Genomic DNA, 25,029 nt, shown 5'->3' on the forward strand with positions numbered 1-25,029 from the left:
ATAGAACATTTTAAAAGAGAAAATTACTGAAATAAGTTAATAAACTCTTTCAAGTAAACTGATATGTGGACAGGAAGAAAGGGCAATGTGTGTAAGAATCACAAGGAATTGCTACAGGCACATTTTGAAAACAACATAGATGATTACTATAACAAATATTAAGGACTTCTTTGCAGAACTATTTTGGAAGTAAGTCTGAAAGAGCAAATTTCATTATTAAATTCTGATCTGACACCTTGTGACTCAGAAAAAAAACAACACATATTAGGTTGTACTGAACTTAATTTGATTAATTTTAAGACTGAAATTCTAGAGTAACCTCTGAAATACTTTCTATTTTAAAAAAGTACTTGAATTTTCTAGTTAAAGGACTAAAGTCAGTTTCATCCTAAAAGAAAACATTCTCAATTCTTAAAGCAGGTTTCCAAAGCTATGTTAGCAGAGCTATTCAGAAGACACTGGTCTGCCTTTTTTTTGGTTGCTGGCTTGATCTCAGGGCCTCGGCAAAGTCCTTGAGCTTTTTTGCTCAAAGCTAGCTCTTTACCACTTTGAGCCACAGTACCATTTCTGGTTTTCTGGTGGTGAATTGGAGATAATATGGCATTTCCTGCCCCGCTGTCTTCAAACCTCCAATCCTCAGATCTCAGCCTCTGAGTAACTAGGATTACAGGTATAAGCCACCAGCACTTGGTTTACCTCATTCCTTACTCTGGCTCAACAGCTCTCACATACCAGCAGTCTTTCTGAAACTTGTTACATTCAAAACCAGGAGCACTTTTATGTTAGCTTCTGAATAAAAAAATCCCATTGGGAGCCAGGCACCAGGGGCTCATGCCTTTAATACCAGCTACTCAGGAATTTGAGATCTGAGGATCAAGATTTGAAGCAAGACTGGGCAGGAAAGTTTGTGAGATTCTTATCTCCAACAACCACTCAAAAGTCAGAAATGGAGCAGTATTTCAAGTAGTAGAGTGCTAACCTTGAGCAAAAGCAGCTTAGGGATAGTGCCAAGCCCTGAGTTCAAGTCCCAGTACTGACACATATAAAATCCCTCTGAATACAATTGTAAATGAAATATGTAAGTGCTTTTAAATTCTCTATCTTACTTAAGTAAATGTCTCATTTCTTAAGTTGTTTATGATTTATTAAATTATTTTGTATTTGAACCAGTCTTCTAAAAATTGTCAAGTTTCACAGGTTTTACTTATAAATTTGTTTCCATGGTGTGACAGATACAGAAACAACAACAACAAAAAAAAACCCTACTTACGTAAATCTGCTTACTTGTTTAGCAGGCAGCTCTACTAGTAAAAACATTGAACCTCTCTGCTGCTATGCAAATACTGTCTTTTTTGTTGGTTTTAGGGCTTGAACTCAGGGCCTGGGCGCTGTCCCCTCAGCTTTTTTTTTTTTTTTGCTCAAGGCTAGTGCTCTACCACTTTGAGCCACAGAACCACTTTGGGTTTTCTGGAGGGTAACTGAAGATAAGAGTCTCATGGACTTTCCTGCCTCCTGAGTAGATAGGATTCTAGGCATAAACTCTTAGCACCAGGCAAGCATTTTGAACTTTTTTTTGGTACGTTTTTTATCGTAAAAATGTTGTACAGAGGGGTTAAGTTACACGAGCAAGGTAATGAGTACATTTCCTATTGAGTATTGTTGCCTCCTCCTTTGAACTTTTATAGTACATTTTACTTTTCAAAATTAGCTGCTGATAGTAATCATTGTAAACTTTTGTCCTATGAATATCCTAAATTCATGCTTGTCAAAAGGTTCTAGAAAACCCATAGCTCTAAGTTGTTTACGTTACTACTGTAACAAGACCTGGAGAAAACTGGAGAGATTCTTTTGCCTTTGTAGCTGAAAGCCTTTCACTTAAAAAAAAATTCTTGTTATAAGGTGGGAGAGGGAAGTTGGGGAGATAGGAAGAGAAGGGAAAACAAAGGGGGAAAACAAAGGAGGGGGTAACAATGCTTAACAGGAAATGTACTTATTACCTTAATTAAAACATTACCTTAAAAAAACATAAGGAAAGTCTGGTTTCATTGCAAATACAGGGGTGGTTTATTGGAGATAAGAGTCTCACAGTCTTTCTTGCCCGGGCTGGCTTTGAACTGCGATTCTCAGATCTCAGCCTCCTGAGTAGCTAGGATTACAGGCGTGAGCCACCGGTGCCTGGCAATAGTCTCCTTTTTTTTTTTTGGGTCTGGTCATGGGGCCTGAACTCTGGGCCTGGGCGCTGTCCCTCAGCTCTTCAGCTCAAGGCTAGCGTCTACCACTTGAGCCACAGCGCCACTTCCGGCTTTTTTCTTTTTGCTTATGTGGTGCTGAGGAATCGAACCCAGGGCCTCAGGCATGCAAGGCAAGCGCTCTACCACTGAGCCACTTTCCCAGCCCTAGTCTCATTTTTAAGATAGCTCCCCTGTACACTTTATCTAAAGTTGTTTCTATAATTTATTTTGTGTAACTCTTACTATTTGAAATTCTGTCTGTTGTCTAGATCCTTATTAAAATGTGCTTCATGTCTTACAGATTGTTGTTAACAAGACAATAAAAACCATACCATTTTCCTAGTTCTTCTAGTCAACTGGGCAAAGGATTACACACTGTAATCTCAGCATTAGGGAGGCTGAGGCAAGAGGTTTGCAGGGTTGAGAGAAGCCTGGCTACCCTGGTGAGTTCCAAGCAGCCTAAGCTATGAAACCTGTCTGAAAAGAAAGACAATATTTCTACTCACTTTTCTTGGAACTTTTCAATATATTCCCAAGTTATGGATTATGTTGAGAATGAAGAAAAATGCTTACCGGTTGTTTGTTACTTTGGCAGGCTGCACTCAAATGTTTAAACCACAGCATTGCATTCATCCTACTGCCAGCTTGAAACTTGTATGAATTTCCTAAAATTACAAAAAGCAAGTGGAAAATAATAAAAATTTAAGGAACATTCCATGTTAAAACTCTACTAGATATTATAGTGATGCATATATCTAGAGTTCTCAGTTTCAGAATTCTATTCACTGACTACATGACTTTGTAGTATGAACAAAGATTTGGTTTATGTAAATCATTAACATGCTATTTTATATTCATATTCACAAAGCCACTGTTTTGCTGGTTTTAAACTAGAAAAAAAGATGGTTTAATTGTTTTTAGAAATAGTATCTAAGGTAAAATAACTATATGGCTTACTAGATTTGTCTGTCTAGATAAGAATGTAAAATATGTTAATAGTATTTAACCTAAATATTACATGTTAACAGTTAAGTATTTGCATACTTCAATATGGTTAATAAACATCAGTTATGTAACATAATTAAGGGTATTAGTTATACTTTTAGCCTTTAGTTACAACACACTGGCCATGATTATGGTAAATTTCCAGTTGTTCTATGGGCTCCCTGGAAAAATCTATGGAGACATCTTTTCTCTTTTAGAAACGAGAAATTATCAAGTGCCAAATTTGGTATATGACAAAAAAAATTCATACTAAGAACATTTTATTTGGCTGCATATATTAAGGTAAATGGAAAATAAACCAACATTCATGTATTATGCTTACTTTAAGTTTAACTTTGCCTGCACTGTCTCAGGTTTTTATTTTTTCCCCCTCCCCTTTATAGTATATTCAAAGGACTCAGAACTTGACTACATCACTTGTGAGCTGCTGTAGTAAGGAACTCTGGGCAGATGTGCATTTCTTTTTGGGTCTCCTCTGTGGTACTTGCCAAGTGTTGGCAGTTGTTATAAAGTAAAAGCAACAACTGCTCTAGAGTCTTTTCTGATGGTCCCTGTAGTGTTCATAGAAGATAAAGGGAAGGTCAGGGGGTATGATGTGGTCATACGTAGCTCACTCTCCAATTTTTCTCATTTACTTCACAAACTCTAAATTAGGCTAATAGCCAATTATGGGACTGATAAATTTCTGTATATGTAAAGTATTTAAATTAATGTAGAAAGGGATTTGAGCCAAATAACCAATTAAAGTAACAGAATAAAAATTAAAGGAATACTAGCACTTTCATTTAAGGGTATAATTTCTGAAATTTTTAAGTAACAATGGGCTATATTCTCAAATTCCCAACCCCTACCCCCTATTATCCTTCTAATAATTACTTGAGCTTTCAATTTTTAAGCTTATGTCTAAGTGGTAAAGAAAATAAACTATAAAAATACTGGCTCACTGAAGTATGTTTTAAAAATAGTTCCTTCAAAGGTAAAGCTACAGAAGCATTTCCTCTATTTAGTATTCCAATTAAACTGGATTTTGGGCTTTCTAAAATGCTATGCATCCATAGTACTTTAAGCTCTTGTCTTAGTTCCAATAAGTCACCTTTCTCAGAGTCAGTCAATAAGAAGAGGTCTGGATGTTCTGGGTCATCAGCCATCATCACCATCCATCCGACTACAGAGACGTTCTTATTTGATGTTGATTTGAACTGAGATGAAATGATAAATTTATTAATAAAACTAAAACTAAAATTAAAAAGTAAAACTCATGAGTTTTATGGTTAATTCTTATGTAAGAATTTCAGTTCCTCCTAATGAAAGATGAGATTTGAGATTTCATGTTAGTTCAGGTCAGCTTCAGACCTTTTCCTACTAAGATGCATTTAGTATGCCCTCTTTAGATAGCCTTAAAAAATTAAGTCCTGCTGGGTGCTGGTGGCTCACTCCTGTAATCCTAGCTACTCAGGAGGCTGAGATCTGAGGACTGCAGTTCAAAGCCAACATGGACAGGAAAGTCCATAAGACTCTTAGCTCCAATAAACCACCAGAAAACTGGAAGTGGCACTGTGGCTCAAGTGGTAGAGCGCTTGCCTTGAGCTGAAGAACTGATAAGACAGCACTCAGGCCCAGAATTCAAGCCCCATGACAGACAAAAAAAAAGAAAAGTTAAGTCCTAAAGGACTTAATTTAACCATATCAACCTTTCTTTCTCACTATAAAGCATAGTAATACTAACTAGGGACAATCAATGCAAAATGTTTCAGTAAAATTAGAATAATTTTGAAGAGTATATGTCTGCTACTACTACAAATGTTATGTTTCAGAGTATGCTGACTACACAAAATAGCTAGGGTACAAAAATCAATATGCATAGAATGGAATGTTACTGTTTTTTTTTTACATCAGTACAAGAGTTATGTAAACAATTATAATAGTAAGGAAGTCAATGCTTAAGAATTTGTAATTCCAGTCTGGCATGATGATACACAGATGTAAAACTAGCACTTGAGAAGCTGAGGGGAAATATCTCGAGTTTGAGGCCAGCCTGAGCTACATAGTGAGAGCCTGTCTCAATAGCAGCCACTCAACAAAACAAAAACCAAAAATGATTTCAGGAGCTGGTACAGCTCTGGGTTTAATCTATAGTATTAAAAACCCAGAAATGGTGACATTGTCCAAAAAGAAATGTACTCTTTACCTGACTTATACAACTGTAAATCCTCTGTATGTCACCTTTATAATAACAATTAAAAAGTTAAAAAAAAAAGAAAAGCAAACTAACAACAACAACAAAAAAAAACAAACCTGAAAATCTACAACCCCCACCCCTGAAATGTATTAATTTGGGAAATGGTAACATCCTAAAGAAAGGTGAGCAATGATTAATATGAAATTTAGGACAGTGATGGGTAGTGGGAATACTGATAAAGCAGGCAATGTGATCTAATGGCATTTCCCACATTTAAACCAAAAATATCCTCTTCTATAACTGGTTTGATTAAAGGGTGAAACTGTACGCAGAGCTTCTCTCAATTAGGCAGTGTCATTAGTAAAGTTTTAAGTACTAAGAAGACTTACTTATATTGTTCTTAACTTTCCCCACTGTATATGCCATTTAATTGTCTCTCCTCAATATATGATTTAGAAATAAAATTCCTCAAGGGAATTTTAATTTTTATTTTTTTGGTGAGCGGAGTGCTGGTACTGGGGCTTGGACTCATAGGCTAGGTGCTGTCTTTTAGCTTTTTTGCTCAAGGTTAACATTCTACCACTTCCTCAAAGTGATTTTGTTAATGTAGCACAGGAAATTTTTCTTCCATATTATCACTGTCATGTAAGAACAACAGGCAAAAAATTTACAGCAATATTCTAAACAGAGAAAAAGAGCACTGGAAGATTCTTTTAAGATGAAGCACAAGGAAGCACCTTATAGTAATTACTCTCATTCTTCCATTACTGAAAGTGTCACTGCAGCAGAGACTGAGATGGAAAGAACTTTAGATGCTGGTCCCAATTTTTCACATTTTACTTATTAGAAACTGAGATTCAAAGGTAATAGTTCTGAGCTATGTTCTGAATGAGAAAACTCAGGGTTGAAAAGGCACTGATGCCAAGATATTTGTAATGTTTTTTGACATTTGCTATAGAATAATGATATTCAAAAGAGACCTAAAAATATAGAGGCTATTATTCCAAGACCTCCTTGGAATGGTCTTAATAAATAACGATGAGTCCATTATAGTATTCATACCAATAACAAGTATAAAAATTTCTGTGCTGGAATATGGAATAAAACCTTTCCTCCTATTAGGACTATTTTCTTTACAACTATAAAGAAGAGGCTGTGATCCAGTACTGAAGTCGGAGGAGGAATACTCACATGTTTTCTTTCTGTAGCCTTCAGAGATTTGGCAGCATAGTAAAAAAGTTGTGTTCCAGACAAGGCTGCCCAATATTTTGTCCAAGATGCTACCTGGAATTGATAAACACATGAATATAACATATTCATATGATAAACACATATTAAAATGCCACTGGCTTCTCAGTTTACCTTCTTAGTGACAATGACCCACTGTCTTAACCTTAGCATTGTAGCATTTTTGAAATCTTGTATCTCAAGTATCTTTATTATTTTCAGCTAATATCATTGCTTCTTAACTTTCTTCAAGTACTTTAACTTAGGCTGTGGGATAACAAGCTCCTTAAGTTTCACTTTACATTTTTTCATACAGCTGACTTGATGCTTCACAGAACTCATTCTCTTTCCCCAGTTAGTACTTTCTTCAAAGATAGTATTTGAAGTTTGGGATTATTATCTGTATGCTAATGACTCCCAAAACACCATGTCTAACACCATCCCTTCACTAGTTAAAACTGAACTTGGAACTATAAAAAAAATGTTCCCAATATCTACTTAAGCTTAACCCTCAAACCCATAAGTTATTTCCATTTCCATTATTTCTCTTATACATCATGTAAAATATCAACAACCAAGTCTATTCTGACTTTATTTTCTCTACTTTCTCCATTTTTCCATGCTTCAACAACACAGGACCTTTAGGGCTCTTGGTCTTTAGAGCTGAACAAAGCTAACACCTTTCACAGATGGCAATGCAAATGCCTTGCTATCACATCATCTTAAAGGACCTCTCTGGGTCTCCTCAGTGGAATGTATATCCATGAGGCAGTCACCCTGTCCTACTGTTCAGTGCACACAGTGGGCACAGTGACCCCTCAAGGGACATACTATTCTGCGTTCACTGCATGGTCTAGTGCAGATTCTTCGTTGTTTGTGCCTTTGCTTTACTGTAATGTAAGAGCAAAGTAAGATTACTTAAATAGAAATCACCTTTGTATTTTAAGAAACCTTCCTATTTTCAAGAGGTTTAAGTGTGGATGAATTTATATTTAATTAGATAAACCACAAAGTTATTTGAGAAAATTTATGTTTTAGTAAACTACTATACTGGTACTGGGAAATACAAACTGTTACACACAAAAAGCTTTGTTTTACTAAGCAATTTTTCTCAAACACATGTATGAATATTCTATTTCTATATATCCCATCTTCCCTCTCTTCCTTCCTCCATTCCTTGGCAGTACTGAGGTTTTGAACTTGGGGCCTCATGATTGTTAAGAAGGCTCTTTACCACTTGAGACACATTACCAGCTCATATGTGCTGTAGTTTTTTTTGGGTTAGTCTCATGTTTCTCTCCAGGGGCTGACTTCTGACCATTATCCACCTACTTTTGACTTCCATATAGTTAGAATTACAGGTGTGAACCACCATTACCAGCTCATTTGTAGAGATGAGGTGTGACTAACATTTTGACATGGTTGGCCTCAAACCATGCCCTTTGAAAAGCTGGAATTACAGGCATGTACCACTATGCCCAACCATTATAATTTTTCTTAATGAAGTAACTTTAGGGTTCTCTTAAATAGTTTTGTGTACAATTTACCTTAATGAGTAAAAAGAGAAGTATAGGATTATCTTTATGTAAACATACTTTACAAGGGATTTAGCTGAAATCTAGATGGCTGATAGAATACTTTGTTACTAAATCCCATGAGGAAAATGCACATTTTTTTATACATTTTAAATTATATCAAAGTACATTACTTTGTCTTTTCTTTCCACTTAATTTTTAGTGTCTTAGGCATTCACATTCTTAGATGTGTATTAAAATAAATGTAATGGAATCTTACTGTAGGTTTTTTGCCTTCTTTTAACAAAGTTTTCCTCCTGAGAACACCCTGAATAGTAACAGCTCCTGGATATAAATGTACTGCCAAATCTTCTGACTCTGCAGAACTACAAATGAAATAAAGAAAAACACAAGTTAGAGCTTTTGTCTACAGTCTTTATACTTAAATATTATTCTTAATTTAAAAACTTTACTTTGTCCAGAGCCAAGAAGACACTGATAATTTAAAATGTTTATTGATTTGAAATTTGTAAGCAGTCAAAGTTAGGAAGCTATTAAAATCAGAAGATGGTTAAAAAACTATTATTTATTTGAACAAATATATTGACTAAATTTGGCTTTGTCTTCTTAACATGCCATGCTGCATCATTACTGTAACTTTATTTTTCCCCATTAGAAACTTTAAGTCCTGGTAGGAGAGATAATTTTATGTTAGAATTATTAAGTACATAAAACTGAAAATAGCAAAAGACCAGAAAGAAAAAAAAAAGAAAATTTATGCTTATTTTAATTGTAAAACAAGTTTTTTAAAAAAAGCAAAGAGTAGTAACATTTTTCAAAACTGGCTTTTTGCAATGAGTTTTAGTAACATTTAAATGCTGCTAATGTGTAAATGCTCAATTATGACTTAACAGCTCTCCAAGAAAGGAAAAATTCCCCAGATCAAAATTCCCTTTTCATATATCTTAAAAAAAGATCACACAATAACGACTGTACAATGTTTCCCAATCATTCCCCAAAAATGATTTATATATGAATCAATTAAAACAAATACATTATAAAAATGACAATCACTGGTGATTTGATGAGATGTAGAATTCCTACAGAAGTGAAGAAAAACAGAAGTTTTCCAGTTTATTCCTTTATGACTATTTAGGTGTCTTCAAAGCGACTTAACCTAAGAAATTTCATGCTATAGCTTTCATAACCAGGGAGGTATGCAAAAGAAGATCAGACACCGAATGAGTGTGCTTTCTACTATTTTGCTGTATTCTGAACTGGTTACTCATTTCTACATCCACAATCAATCCATCTTTAGTTTCTTCTACAGGTAATATGAAAGGAAAAGGAGATAGTTTAACTAGATGAAGAATTGAGTATGAGTCGAAATACATAAAAACTATTTGATGAAATACATTTGTCTAAATTCTATGGTTTATCTGAAAAAGTTCTTTAAAAAAACTGAAAATAAACATACTGTAGCTTAACAATAAAGTGATCATTCAAGAACTAGCAACAGTTGAAAGACCTATGCAGTTAAAATGCCACCATCTTAGAGAAGCATTTGGAAAATGTAATAAAAAGATGTAACTTTTAGCAATTAGCTCTGTGGATCAAAAAGAATAGCTCAAACCTTTCTCTGTATTAAATCTTGGAAGGAAAGATTTGGGGATAATTTGTATTAAAATCAATTAGTTGAGAAAGAATAGAGATAATGTCAGACCACACCCAAGTAAGCGAATCACCAACACCAAAAGGAGTTCTGAGACCCCCCTGATTTGCAGGGGAATTGTACCTGCTGGCCTTCATGTGGCTCCGATAGCCATTTCGTGCCACTCTTGTCACCGGGCCGAGAGAATGGTATAATCTGTTCCTGTTGGATTCCATTATAAATTGTATGTATTACATATACTTTATTCACAAAATCATCAATACCTAGAAGAGTACACTTGTTTTTTTGTCCAATATAGCTTTCTAAATCAAAAGGACAGTATATAATAGTTCCTCTTTCTTTTTCAAAGCATGCAGCAAGTTTTTCAAAATTATTGACTACAAATATAGTATTTAGTACCTACTATACAGTTTCACATACGTTATCTTTCATAAATCTGCTAAAAGAATTAAAGAGCAATTTATGGCTAATTATATAGATGTGAAAGATAATTCAAAAGCCTTTTGTTTCTAACTTTACTTCTTGGATTCCAATTTAAATATAAAAGTATTTATTATATGTCCCTATGAAGACACCTAAAAGCAACATGGCTTCTAAAGTTAAAACAAAGGAGGAAAACCTCTATCTTTGATAGTAAATCAAAGACTAATAAAGGAAGAAAATTAAATAACAAATTTAGTCATTTTATTTCAGCATTAATTGAGAAAGCCAATAAACAAACGGGATGGTTATGAATGGAGTTTGTCCAAACTGAAATGCTATGCTTTATAAAGGAAATAAATTCATGCCAACCCGCCTATGTGTGCACACACACAGAAACACTGATACTTCTTTGCCTGGGAAAAGCCATAAGTGGCATTGGTGACAAATGATATCTAAAAAAAAAAAAAGAATTATTTTAGCAACTTAAGCAATGATGTATCTGTGTTTCCCTAGGAAATAAGAGGAGAAATATGGTGGGATCAAAATTCAGAGTGCTATTTTTGGGGGCCCAGGAAGTAGCTGAGTATTTGATCCCTCCCTCTGCATTCCCACCCTGGCCACTCAAAATATTAGTGTTATCTTCAAGTTCACTGTCCACAGATAGTATTTTAGATCTTAGTTGTAATTCACTTCTTATTTCACAAGAAATAAGCATTCACACAAAGGTTCTCAAAATATTCCAAAAGCCACTGGTTGAAACTTGGCACAAGAACACTTTTTTTTTTTTTTGGCTGCAAAGTAAAACATTTGTCATACAAGAAAAGTATTGTTTTGAGGCGTGAAGGCAACATCATTAATGACTGTCTCTGTAGGTAACTTGCTGGGATGAGAACAGATGAGCGCAATATTATTCTGGGTTATTTACAACTCAAGCAATCTAACCAACAACTTTGTTAATACTGTCAATCTAAAAATTTATACACTCTAAAATCAAGATCTGATGATGGTATTCTGCTTTTTCTTAAGGGGAAAGATAATTTGTACAAATTCAGAACACATCTAGGGTAACTTTTGTGTTTTCCTCATTTCAAGAAAACCCAAGTAAGAGAACAAAAGTGAAGGTTAGGAGAGAAACAAAATTTAAAACAAATTTTTAAGAACCCCCTAATAAAAAGAACATGGAAACATTTATAATTAGAGTAGAAAGGATTTTAAAAAGTACACTGAAGTAATAAAGACCTCATGAATAAAACCTTAATCACAAAATGGTGAAGATCTTTATGTATTTTCATTAGCAACATTAATATATTTTTTCCAATTAAAAGCTTGAACTCAACAACTTAAGATAATTCAATTTGAAATGGTTTTCTCTCAAAAAGTGATTGATGGGAGTTATATGACTAAACATATGACATTAACATTTAATCTAAATAATAACGTTAAGGGCTGAAGGCATTGCTCAGTAGCATACCGCTTGCTTCAATTACTCAATATCACCTCTTGCTTAGGCCCACCCCATTCTCTTGTAATACTAAGGATCAAATCCAGAGCCTTGCATGTGCTAGGCCAAGTGCACTTATCACTGAGCTATATTATATCCACAACCCTTAGTTGCTTAGCTTATACCTAAAATGGAGCAATGTTTTGGTTAAGAGTCAAATGTTTGGAACTGGCGGTATGGTTCATATGGGAGTGCCAGATGTGAGCAAAAAAGCTGAGTGAGAGCTCAAGACCTGAGTTCAAAGCCCCCATAATGGCACCAAAAATGAAAAAAAAAAGGTCAAATCTCTTAGGAGTCTAAGAATGGTAATACTGAAAGTAGTCAGAGTTATACATATATAATTTTTAGGAATTTTTTGATACACTCTCAAGGAGCATTTGTATTTGAAGATCAATATACTAAAGTTTCTTCACACTGATGAGTTTTATAGCTCAAAATAACAGGAGAACAGGAACTGCGAAGGTGGCTCAGTGGTAGAGTGCTTGCCTTGCATGCATGAGGCCCTGGGTTCGATTCCTCAGCACCACATAAGCAAAAAGAAAAAAGCTGTAAGTGCCGCTGTGGCTCAAATGGTAGAGCGCTAGCCTTGAGCTGAAGAGTTGAGGGACAGCGCCCAGGCTCAGAGTTCAGGCCCCACGACTGGACCCCTTCCCAAAACAAAAACAAAAAACAGGAGAACAGACTACAAATTATGCTGGGCACTGGTGGTTCACACCCGTAATCCTAGCTACTCAGGAGGCTGGAGATCTGAGGATCACAGTTCAAAGCTAGCCCGGGCAAGAAAGGCCAAGAAAGGCCGTCAAACTCTCATCTCCAGAAAACCAGAAGTGGTGTTGTAGCTCATGTGGTAAAGCACTAGTCTTGTGCTGAAGAGCTGAGGGACAGCATTCAGGCCCAGAGTTCAAGCCCCCATGACCGCCAAAAAAAAAAAAAGAAGTACAAATTATATTATTTCTTTATAAGCTACTATAATATATACTCGGTACAATTTCAATTAATGACCACTCACTTACATTCAAATATCATATACTTTAAAATTTACCAACTCATTTTGCCTTTGACAAAGCAGCAAAGTTGATCATTCCCCTAAGTGTTTTAAAATTTCTTGAGTTACCAAGACCTAAAGTAATAATTTTATAACAGAAGTTAACTATCTTATTATTGAAACTGTTAGCATTAAAATTATTGAAAATTTAACTTACAAATAAAATGTACTTAAAATTCAAATGCACATGTAAAGACACCAAATTAACAGACTACCAAGAACCATTCTCATTACTTACAATCCCAGACTTAAGTATCAATAACTAACTTTTCTGTTGGCAAGAAACTTTAGTCAGAGACACGTAATAAATGCTTCTTCAAATTCATTTTATCATATCCTTTAGGACATACAAAATAAATTGCAAGCAGTTTAACAATTTCTCTTACCTTTCAAAAGCAGGCCAAGAGGTCTCTTCACTTAGTTCAGAACCATCACTGCTACCTAAAATCAAAAGTTATTCTAGTTTTTCAACATCAGAACTGTTTTTTTCAGTTTGGATTTTATAATTTAAAAATACATTTCTTCATTTTAGTCTATCATTTATATATTATTATTCTAGTATTACTGCTAAGTTTATTTGCAATACATTAGAGTACAGTTGACAAGACTAAGGTAACAAAGTAACATTTTTTCATGCCTAATTATAGCTAGCTTACGTTTATTACATTAAAAAACAATATTTCTACTGGACACCAGAGGCTCACTCTTGTAATCCTAGCTACTTAGGAGGCTCAGATCTAAGGATCAAGTTTGAAGCTAGTCCAGGCAGGAAAATTCCTGAGACTCTTATCTCTAATTAAACACCAAAGAAACCAGAAATGGAGCTTTGGCTCAAGTGGTAGAGCTCTAACCTTTAGCATAAAAGACCAGGGACAGTACTCAGGCTGAGTTCAACCCCAGGACTAGCACAAAAAACAAAAAAAAAAAACAAACAAAAAACCAAAACCAAAACCAAAGAACAGTATTTCTACCAGAGAATGTATATATTACACAATTTTTCTTTTTCAGTTTGTCCCAACTCAGGAATAAAATAATGATAGAATCCCAAGAAGTTCAAGGCATACTTATTTCAATTTTGTACTTACCCTAAGGATAAAAAGCCTAATGAAACTAATTTGTCTTAGAAATGAGACTGGAAAGGATAGGATCTCTAATATTTTCAAATTTTTCTATAGACAAAACGACAATTTGTTCTATAGCTGTGTTATCAGTTAAAATGGTCTTCAAATAGAAACTTAGTTAGGTGGGGGAAAAAACCTGAGGAGGATGAATTTGAAGATTAGTGTAAGTTAAAGATAATTTTGGCTCTCAATAAAATTAAAACTAATGTCAAGTTGAATTCTCCACCAAACTTTTACAACCATGGTTCCTTAAGAGACTCAAATTCTAATACTATAAAGTGTCAATTATAAGTGACTGATTAATACTCTTTTATGAATCTCAATGGAAGCTGTTAGCAGTAGGGGGCTTTGTGGGGTGGAGAAAGAGAAAGCAGTAGGGAGGATTATTCTGATCATGATATAATATATACACATCTGAAATATGGTATAAACCTCTTTGTTACTGTTAGTATATACTAAAAAAATGACAGGAAGTAGTAAAAAAGGCTCTGATGGGTTGAGGAGGTTTGAGTATTAGTGGGAGAAGAGAGTAAATAAGGATGAATATTGTCAAAGTAGTTTGTTTGCATGTATGAAAATAGAAAAATGAAATTTATTAAAATGGTTTTAAAGGGGAATGGAGTAAGAGTATTAGGAAGTGAGTTTGATCGGGATACACTGTAGGATATGGAAAGGTCATAATGAACAAGTATATTGTACAAATAATGTTTGCTAACAATAATAATAGGAAACTTCTCCAATGCATTTGGCATGGCATAAGTTTTTGTATCATACAGGGATGGTACAGCAAAGAAATAAAGGTAAGCTGTAACCCAATTCTGTAATTTAAAAAATTATTTTTTGTTCTAAGTAGCATGCTAAATTCCATAATTCAACAATCTGGGAAAAACAATTTGCAAAACAATTCTGTGTATTATTACTTTTAGAATTGAGATTGTATTTGCACACAGGCTATTTAACACATGCTGAGAATATTAATTTGAACCTTGATCCTCAGATCTCAGCCTCCTGAGTAACTAGGATTACAGGCATGAGCTACTGGCGCCCGGCAAGTTCTGTTCTGTTTTTTTGTTTTTTTTTTTTAAAGATACCCTTGTATAGCTCATTCTGGCCTCCAATTTGAGATCCTCCTGCCTTACTCTCCAGAGTCCAGGGATTACAGATGTGTGCCAATTTGTTAGTTTGAATGGAATGTTACCCAAAGATAACATGTACTAAAACATGTACTAAAAGCCTGGTCTCCAGCTTGAAATTAGTCTTTGTTACAGGGGGTCATGATGGGACTCTAATCTCTTAGTTTCTGACCATGTGGTGATGTGGTGAGCAATCTTGCTATGTTACATGCTTCTGTTTGGATATGCTGCAAGAAGGCCAACTGATCATGGACTAAATCCTCTAAAACAATAAACCCTTTCACTTTATAAGCTGACTTATCTCCAGTATTTGTTATTGTGAAGGAATGCTAATGCAGTGTTTTCATTCTCATTTTTGTACCTGATACTGATAATTTAGCATTTCCCTCTTCTTTGAGACACTCGGTATTTGTGATCCCTTTCCCCTCTTCTTCCTTATCAGTCTTATTGTTTCCTTCAACAGTTCATCCTCCTTCCTGTTCCCACTCCCCATTTTTTCTTGGTCCTGGGGCACATACTCAGGGCCTGGGCACTGTCTCTGAGCTCTTTTTTGCTCAAGGCTAGTGCTCTACCACTTAAGCCACAGCTTCACTTCTGGCTTTTTTTTTTTTTGTGGTTAACTGCAGATAGGAGTCTCATGGACTTTTCTGCCTAGGCTGACTTCCAACCAAGATCCTCAGATCTCAGCCTCCTGAATAGTTAGGATTATAGACACAAGCCACTGAAACCTGGCTATGACTTCTTTCTCAACTGAGTTTTGTTTAAATTTTCATCTTTTGTAAATAGGAGCACTCTGAGAAATGTTTCTCACCTATTGATATTCCACTGGAAAGAGTAGAACTTTCAGCTTGGCCTCGAGATGGAGCATGGGGTTCCATGACACTATCATCTAACAGATGTCTTGGGCCTGCATTTGGGAATGTTGCACTCTTAAACTCTGCTGTGTTCATTTTATGAATAAAACTGGAAATAAAAAGAAACATTTTTCATAGCTTTTACTATATTACTAATTTAGGATATAAAAAGTACTTTTATATGAAAAATTCAGGATATAAACATTTCTGGTTGAACTGAAACTCTGCTGTACAACTACTTGAAGATTAAAAAGATTTATCTTCTATCTTAAACCCTCAACTTTTATAAGAACAAACATGTAGTTGCCACCAAGAAAGACTCAAACTAACAGTGTAAAGAAAATTGTATATGAAACCTCATCACATCTACTTATATAACTATTATATACTTTAATTTCATCTGGAATCTCAGGTCCATGAATAACATTGTTTTAACATTCATTTGGATAGAATTGTTAAAATCTCACAAAAACCATACACAGGTAAGCATGGATCCCTTTTTGAGAGTACATTATTATACAACTAATGAAGTTAAATAACAACTAATCAGTTTTCCTTTCTTTATATTTAGTGAGAATAACTCTTTGGATTTCCCCCCCCACCCTGCCCCTCGATTTTATTATTTATTTTAGTTAAGACAACTGTTTATGACTGTAAAGGAAACAAAGGCACTGTTGCGAACAGCTTATTTACAAATTTAAGCAAATGAAGAACTAAAATGCTTGTGGGCAAACAAGATGTTTTACTAGTGTTGTTAGCAAAATCACTATTTTCTATTTAATAAACATATAGAATTTATTTACTAATTAATAAATAATTCCAACCACAAACAAAATTCAGATGCTGACTTATAGCCCAGGCTATGGCACTTCCTGTGTCCGTGTGGAATCAGGCTCCGAGGGGATGGGGGTGTCTGAGGGAGCAGGGCTCCTTCTGCAGCCACACTCTTCCTACCACTCTGTGGTGATGCTCCTACTTCAGGACCTGAACATTAAATTAAAACAGAGAGGGAGGGACGGAGGGGGGAAGGAAATTTTTACATTGTCTTAAAGGTTTGTTTTATTTTTAATACCGTGACATAAAATATTAAGTGTGGTTTAAATTTTAAGGTAATAATAATGTTTGCTTTTGCTTAACTGATTTAACTTCATGAGTTATTTTCAAAGTTGTACAACAAAGAATCTCAAGCCATACAAGAATACATTAATTTCTATCTAACTTACATGTATAAATATCTTTTCTATTTATATAGGAAGACAGAAGAATTAGAAGACATCTCAAGATCTTACCTCACAGACAAAATCTGGGCTAATTATCCAAGAATTTTGAGTCCTAGGTTCAGTGCTTTTTTTTTTTTTTTTGGGTAGGTCATGGTGCTTGAACTCTGGGCCTGGGCGCTGTCCCTCAGCTCTTCAGCTCAAGGCAAGCACTCTACCACTTGAGCTACAGGGCCACTTCCCATTTTCTAGCGGTTTATTGGAGATGAGTCTCATGGACTTTCCTGCCCGGGCTGCTTTGAACTGTGAGCCTCAGATTTCAGCCTCCTGGGTAGCTAGGATTACAGGCATGAGCCACTGGGGCCTGGCTCTCAGTGCTTTTGATTTTACACAGTTTCTTTCCTTTCTTTCTTTCTCTCTTTCTTTCTTTTCTTTCCCTTCCTTCCTTTCCCTTCCTTCCTTCCTTCCTCTCTCTTCCTCCCCCTCTCTCTTTCTCTCTCTCTTTCTTTCCTTGTGTTGGTCCTGAGGCTGTCACTCAGGGCCTGGGTGCATTCCTGAGCTTCCTTTGCTCAAGGCTCATTAATGCTCTACCACTTGATTTACATCTCCACTTGTGGCTTATTTTGAGTAGTTTATTGGAGATAACAGTCTCAGACTTTCCTGCCTGAGCTGGCTTTGAATGGCACTTCTTAGACCTCAGCCTCCTGAGTAGTTGGATTACAGGCATGAGCCACTTGCAGGCGCTCTTCCGCTGAGCTAAACCCCCAGCCCCTGGCACTGGACTTATACATGCTTCTTTACTCAGGGTTTCAGCTTCTATTTATGTAAAAAATATGTAGGATATATTAAAAATTATTATCTGTACTGATATTGTTCAAGCTTATGGAAATAAAAAACTCTAAAGTACATAGCTTTGCAATATATCACTCTAAGGATGAAAAAAAAAAAAAAAAGCTGGGCATAGAGTAGGACTTTGAGCTTGAGGACAGCTTGCTGTGTATCACAAAATCAAAATAAAAAGCACATTTAAGGGATTTAAATTTGACTGGGAGCCAGTGGCACATGCCTGCAATTCTAGCTACTTAGGAAGCTGTAACTTGGAGGATCAAAGTTTGAGGGCAGTCCAGGCCAATTGGCTGCTGTTTGCTAGACTCCATCTCCAAAATAACCATCAAAATTCAAGGCTGGAGACATGGCTTAAGTGATAAAAGTGTCAGTCTAGCAAGTGTGATGCTTTGTGTTCAAACTCCATTAAAGGAAAAGGAAAGCGCCAAATAAGAAATGACCTTAAAGTATTTTCCTCTACTTGGAAGGCTTTTCCTCATCCAAACTGTCAAAATGTTTCCTTCATTCCTCATATATCAGCTAAGCCTTCAAATGTTTTTTAGAATATACAATAGGAAGGTTATTTTGACAGTCTGTATTAGCAATTTTAAATAGGTACTTCTCAATATTTTTTTTAATTGTAGTATAAGTATCTCCTCCCAAATAAGTAACATCACCATTAGAAAGCAACAGCATGGACTATGATTTGATTTTTATATTTTTAGTCCTTGTCCCAATACTGAAATAAACTTAAAATTAATTGCTAAAATAGACTCAGTAATATAAAAAACAGAATATTCCACATAGACAACATACGTTTCTAGTGTAATCAACCTTCACTGAGTAGAACACTAATAATTCTTAAATGAATAGAATATTTATAAATTCTTATTAACATGTTGCATGCTCTCCTTGATTAAATAATATTTATTAATAAACATTAATAACCTGCAAGTTACTTTTTAATTAAAAACCAAAAAACTCAGGACTGAGTAAAATTCTGAACATAAGATGTACTTTGAAGTTGCCTGCTTTGAAATTATTTGGATTATTAATTGGCAATGAGAAAGAAACTATGCACTAACCTACTAAATCTTCCCTGGAAGCAGCAGAACGTGGTGTGCTTGTTCCTGGTTCTATCTTTAATGACAGCCTGAATTTTAAAAAAGAAAACACACACATAAAGTGATTATCATTTGATAAAATAATATTAAAATCATGTATTTTCACACAAAAAACTAAAAGCATTTTAATAAAACAATTGAGCTGTTTATTTTTCTTCATGAATAATTCATGAGCTTGTTGTTTGAGGTGTTTGGATTTTAACTTCAAGGTCTTGTTCAATTTTTTACTGGTCATTCTGGAAATAGTCTTTCAGACTTTTTCCAGGCTGGCCTCAAACCAGGATCCTTTTGATCTCAGCTTCCTAAGTAGATAGCGCTCAGTTCAGAGTAATCTTAAAGATGGTTATATCTTGCTTGGCACCAGTGGCTCATGCCTGTAATCTTAACTCAGGAGGTTGAGCACTGAGGATTAGGCAGGAAAGTCCATGACACTCTGAATCTCCAATAACCACCAAAAACTAGAAGTGGTACTATAGCTCAAGTGATAATGTGCTAGCCTTGAGCATCAACAACAACACACACACACACTCTCTCTCTGTCTCTCACTCTCAGGGACAGGGACAGGCTCTAAATTCAAGCCCTAGAGACACTCTCCTCCCCTGAAGGTGTTAAACCTTCTGTTTTTTTCATTGAAAGCTAATCTTATGGTCATTCTAGGAAATACTGAAGAGGGGAGGAAGACATCAAAATGTTTAACTCAAGTCACAGGTAATACTGGGAAGGGGGAAAAGGTCAATAAAGAGGGAAAATATACAACTGAAGTACTGAAGTGTCTCTGTGGCTCAAGTAATAATGTGTTAGTCTTGAGCACAAACAAAGATCCCCCCTCCCCCCCCCCAAAAAACCCTCAGGGATAGTGCCTAGGCCCTGAGTTCAAGCCCCAGGACTGGTGAAAAAATAAAAATAAAATAACATTAAAGTACTTTATATGCATGTATGAAACTAGAATAAAGAAAGCTATTGAGGGCTGGGAAGGTGGCTCAGTGGTAGAGTGCTTGCCTTGCATGCATGAGGCCCTGGGTTTGATTCTTCAGCACCACAAGCAAAAAGGAAAAAGCCAGAAGTGGCACTGTGGCTCAAGTGGTAGAGCGCTAGCCACATATAAGCAAAAAGGAAAAAGCCAGAAGTGGCACTATGGCTCAAGTGGTAGAGTGTTAGCCTTGGGCTGAAGAGTTGAGGGACAGCGCCCAGGCCCAGAGTTCAGGCCCCACGACTGGACCCCTCCCCCAAAAAGGAAATCTATTGACGTTGTCTTAGGAAGAGGCAAAGGGAGAACAAAGGAAAATGAGGGAGTAAGGTTGATGGGGTATATATAGAAGGAGGACAAGAAAACCTCCATTTTGTAATATATGCTAATGAGGAATCTTCAACATAAACTGGGTCACAAAAGTCTCTTTAACAACACCAAAGGTATCAAATAACTCAACATATTTAAAGAGATGTGGTGATCAACTAAAAGACGATCTAAGTTCCTGTAATACACTTACTAGCAGACATTCACATTCAGGGACAATGAGTTGGAATGGGGGAGAGCATGATCAAAGGATGACACTGACCATCAAGATACATTAAACTCATCATCAGACTTGTGGAACTGAAACCCTTTTGTGTAACTATTAAAAAAATAAAAACAAAAAATTCAGGAGCAATCACGTATAATATTTAATATACATTTAGTTACTGGATGAGTATTGATTTAACTGCAACACTGCAAATTTCAAAAACATGTTATTCAGAACTAACCATTCAACTAATTAATTAACTCAACTTTTAGAAAGAAAGGTGTAGTGGGGCACCGAAGGACTGAGGTACAAGGCCAGCCCAGGAAAGATTGTCCATAAGACTCGTATCTCCAATTAACTACCAAAAAGACAAAATTGGAACCGTGGCACAAGTGGAAGAGTACTAGCTGAGCAAAAAAAAGTTCAGGGAGAAGATCTCGGCCCTGAGTTCAAGACCCAGGATTGGTGCCCATGTACACACACATACATAGAACCATATTTAATTTTCGGTGGTGTTGCTGAGTATTGAACCCAGGGCCTTGCGCTAGCCAAGTACTCTAACACTGATCTAAGACACCAACTTCTTAACTATTTTCTTGGTTTTTGGTCTTTAAAATTCTTTAACTTCCCACAATATTTAGTTGGGCTTACAGCACACAATTGCTTTTTTGGGGGGTCAGTCATGAGGCTTGAACTCAGGGTCTGGGCACTGTTCCTGAGCTCTTTTGCTCAAAGCTAGTGCTCTACAACTTTTTTTGTTTGTTTTGTTTTTTTGTTTTTGTTTTGGGTCCAGTCGTGGGACCTGAACTCTGGGCCTGGGCGCTGTCCCTCAGCTATTCAGCTCAAGGCTAGCACTCTATCATTTGAGCCACGGCGCAACTTCTGGCTTTTTTCTTTTGCTTATGTGGTGCTGAGGAATCGAACCCAGGGCCTCAGGCATGCAAGGCAAGCACTCTACCACTGAGCCACCTTTCCAGCCCTGTTCTACAACTTTGAACCACAGCACCACTTCTGTTTTTTTCATGTGGTTAATTGGAAGTAAGAGTCTCATGGACTTTCCTGCCCAAGCTGGCTTTGAACTGTGATCCTCAGGTCTTAGCCTCCTGAGTAGCTAGGATTACAGGCATGAGGCACCAGTGCCTAGTCCACACAATTGCATTTTAAGAGAATCAATGTTTCCAGTTTTTTATGATGCTCCAACACTACCACATGACATACTGTCTCAGGCAAACACAGTTTCTGGTTCCATTGCATCCCTGGAAAGCTTAACTACCTTCTGCATGATGCTAAGTCATACTTACCTATTCAGATGCTGCCTCAGGTGACACTGACTCCTGAGTTGTTCATGCATCTCTTGTGTTTGATTTTCACTTACAAGTTGGACTACATATCCCCCTATATAGGTTCCTTAAGTACCCTGGGCACATCTCTACTACTGTTCTATATTAGATAGTTCTGAAACCATCTGATTTGTATATGTTCCTTGCATTAGACTGAGCCTCTTGAAGGGATGAACAATCATTTTATTATTATAATCCCAGTAACTAGAATACTAACTGACCTATATCAAAAACTTTATCATTATGAAGTGAATACAGTGAAAAAGTTGTTCTGGTTCTAGCCACTTATGCAAACAAAAATCAGCATAATATTAGCCTTCCTATAAAATTACCTTATACTGCCCATTTGTGATCAGAACTACTTAATGGCTTCAATAGACAAGTCAGTAAAATGTAAGAATTTTCTTAACAAATACTTTTACTGTATTCAGTAAAAATTTACCATCAAATATAATTGTGAAATTTTTCTTAAGACATCACCCTTCAATTTAATAAACTTTTAACTTAAAGAAATCCAGTTAGAAAAAAAAAGAAACCCAGTTAGATTCCTGAGTAGGATGAATAATTTTTAAATAGGTAAACATGTCAAGTATTAAGATGTCTGTCTTCCTGGACAAAATGTAAATATTAGGTAAGAGTTCTGAACGAGTAACTAGAAAGATGGAAAAATATGAAGTGGTAAATATGACAGTTCATCAAACTTGAAAAGCTTACAACAGAGGGCAACACATTTATGAAAGAACTCTGGCCTTAAAAAGCTCATCACTGAAGGGTCTTATATATTTCACCACCTGGGGTCTGGTGGCACATCACTGTAACCTTAGCTACTCAGGAGATGGAGACATGGAGGGTCATGGTTTGAAGCCAACCTGAGCTGAAAAGTCACATTAACCAGCAAAAAGTAGTGCTGGAGGCAAGACTAAGTAGTAGTATGTCTGCCATCAGAAAACTAGCTACCTAAGAGCACAAGGCAGACATATACAAAAAGGGTTGGGGGATTGGCACAGTAGTTCATACTAATCCTAGTTACTGAGGAAGCTGAGATCAGGAGGATTGATCCTGTCTCAAGTTCTGCAACTAAAAGTGGTGGCATGTAACTGTGAGTTTAGTTCCGTGCAAAGTATAAATAAGGAGGATTGCAGTCCAGGTCAGCCTGGTCATAAATATGAGACTCTTATTTGAACAATAACTAAAAACAAAAAAGTATGGCTATAGGTATGGCTCTAGCAGTAGGGAACCTGCCTAGCAAGTGCAAGGCCTTTTCAAATCCTAGTACAATTCAACCCAAGGGATATACTATGGTTTTTTGTTGTTGGTTGTGGAACCTGAACTCAGCATGGGCACTGTCCCTCAGCTCTTCAGCTCTAGGCTAGCGATTTACCACTTGAGCCCCAGTGCCACTTCCAGCCTTTTCTGCTTATGTGGTACTGAGGAATTGAACCCAGGGGCTCGTGCATGCACGGCAAGCACTCTACCACTGAGCCACCTTCCCAGCCTCCAAGTGACATACTATGTAAAAATGTTTTATAAGTGGGTACCAGTTACTCACACATACAATCCTTGCTACTCAGGAAGGAGGCTGAGATCTGAGAATTTTGGTTTTAAGCTAGCCTAAGCAAAAAAATTCATGAGACTCTTATCTCCAAGTAACTGGCAAAAAGTGGGAAATAGAGGTATGGCTAAAGTGGTAGAGTGCTAGCCACAATCTAAAAGGCTGAGCAAGAGCCAAGACTCTGAGTTCAAGTCCCAATACTGGCACATACAAAAAAAGTTTTATAAAATAAAAGTTGCTATGGACTATAAAGGTTAATATTATGGGATAGAGATAAAGATGGCAATAAAGTTGTTTACAAACATTAATAAAATTTTGGGCTGGGAAGGTGGCTTAGTGGTAGAGTGCTGGCCTAGCATGCATGAAGCCCTGGGTTTGATTCCTCAGTACCACATACACAGAAAAAGCTGGAAGTGGTACTGAAGCTTAAGTCATTGAGTTCTAGCCTTGAAGAAACAGAAGCTCAGGGACAGTGCCCAGGCCCTGAGTTCAAGCAAGAAAAAAAAAAAAAAAAAAAAAAAAAAAGAATTACCTGTCACAAACATTAATAAAATTTAAACACATTTAGAACCTCTTGAAATACTTAATATTGAAGAAAAGTCAATTTCTAGCTTTTTTTTGAAATTTTCTAGTGTTTCAATAGGATTCTGTTCCACAGAATTAAAAAAAAAAAATTGCTAAAATCTATGAGTAAGGAAGTTAATAATCAATCAAAAAGGTTAAGGAAATATTTTATTCTGAAAAACATTAATTTTTCACTTTGACAGAAAATTTTAAATATGCCTTTTATCTGGAAAAATATTTTTGGAAGACATCAAATTTATGTTTTTAATGTGCATTAATTTCACTAGTGGATTTTACTATGGTGTTTCAGACATGCACACACTATATTTTGCTTAGAATAACCCTCTCTATGTCTTTCTCTTCCTCCCTTCTCCCCTAACACACTATTGATCAACAGCTTTCATTTTGGTTCTTTATGCCAGAAGGCAACAAATTCAATTTGAAAGTTTGAAAACAACTGACAGTATAAAGCTAAGGAAAAATCTGGGCCTGGTGAAAAGTGCCTAGAGTCCCAGATACTCTGCAGGCTTGAACTCAAGAGTTGAGACTAACTAGAAAAACAGAACATATCCCTGTTAAAAAATCTCAAAGATAAAACAAATTTTATTAACAAATCAAAGTTGTAAAACCTCATGAAAAGTAAGTTCTTTTCCCCTGCCTACTGAAAGGAAACTGGTAGTCATGATATAAAACACTAAAACTGAAAGATGAAAAAAAAAAAGGGTTAATTTTACAAAAACAGGCCCTGTGCTGGGCAAAACTGGCATAGTAATCAGAGAGACATAGATACCAGCTATCTGCACAGGGGGTGGGGGTTAGGGGAGTTAACGGGTTTGAACTCTGGGCTTTATGCTTTGCTAGGCAGATGTTCTTTGCTTTAGCCATGCTTCCAGAACTTGTTTTGACTGGCCTGGAATCACAAGCATTTCCATCTCTGTCTTTGTTTTTTCTGCAGGTTGTGGGTCTTGATCTCTGGGCCTGGGCACTGTCCCTCAGCTCT

The 25,029-nt window shown here is 36.1% G+C and overlaps 1 protein-coding gene across 2 annotated transcripts in view; it reads right to left on the minus strand.

The window, feature by feature from the left end:
* Ralgps2 (Ral GEF with PH domain and SH3 binding motif 2) overlaps positions 1–25,029 on the minus strand; it is a 136,689-nt gene that overhangs the window by 5,240 nt on the left and 106,420 nt on the right. Inside the window, exons 11-19 of one of the 2 annotated variants that reach the window (XM_042674681.1) lie at positions 19,033–19,100; positions 16,754–16,889; positions 15,863–16,014; positions 13,184–13,238; positions 9,952–10,029; positions 8,437–8,542; positions 6,607–6,699; positions 4,330–4,435; positions 2,805–2,896 (exon numbers count right to left, since the gene is read on the minus strand). In XM_042674681.1, coding sequence (XP_042530615.1) covers positions 2,805–2,896; positions 4,330–4,435; positions 6,607–6,699; positions 8,437–8,542; positions 9,952–10,029; positions 13,184–13,238; positions 15,863–16,014; positions 16,754–16,889; positions 19,033–19,100 — 886 coding nt within the window. The remainder of the gene's footprint in view (positions 1–2,804; positions 2,897–4,329; positions 4,436–6,606; positions 6,700–8,436; positions 8,543–9,951; positions 10,030–13,183; positions 13,239–15,862; positions 16,015–16,753; positions 16,890–19,032; positions 19,101–25,029) is intronic. The other variant, XM_042674682.1, reaches the window with a different exon arrangement.

Source organism: Dipodomys spectabilis, unplaced genomic scaffold (genome assembly GCF_019054845.1).
Source record: "Dipodomys spectabilis isolate Male_0828 unplaced genomic scaffold, ASM1905484v1 ptg000019l, whole genome shotgun sequence".
In the NCBI taxonomy this organism is placed as follows: Eukaryota; Metazoa; Chordata; class Mammalia; order Rodentia; family Heteromyidae; genus Dipodomys; species Dipodomys spectabilis.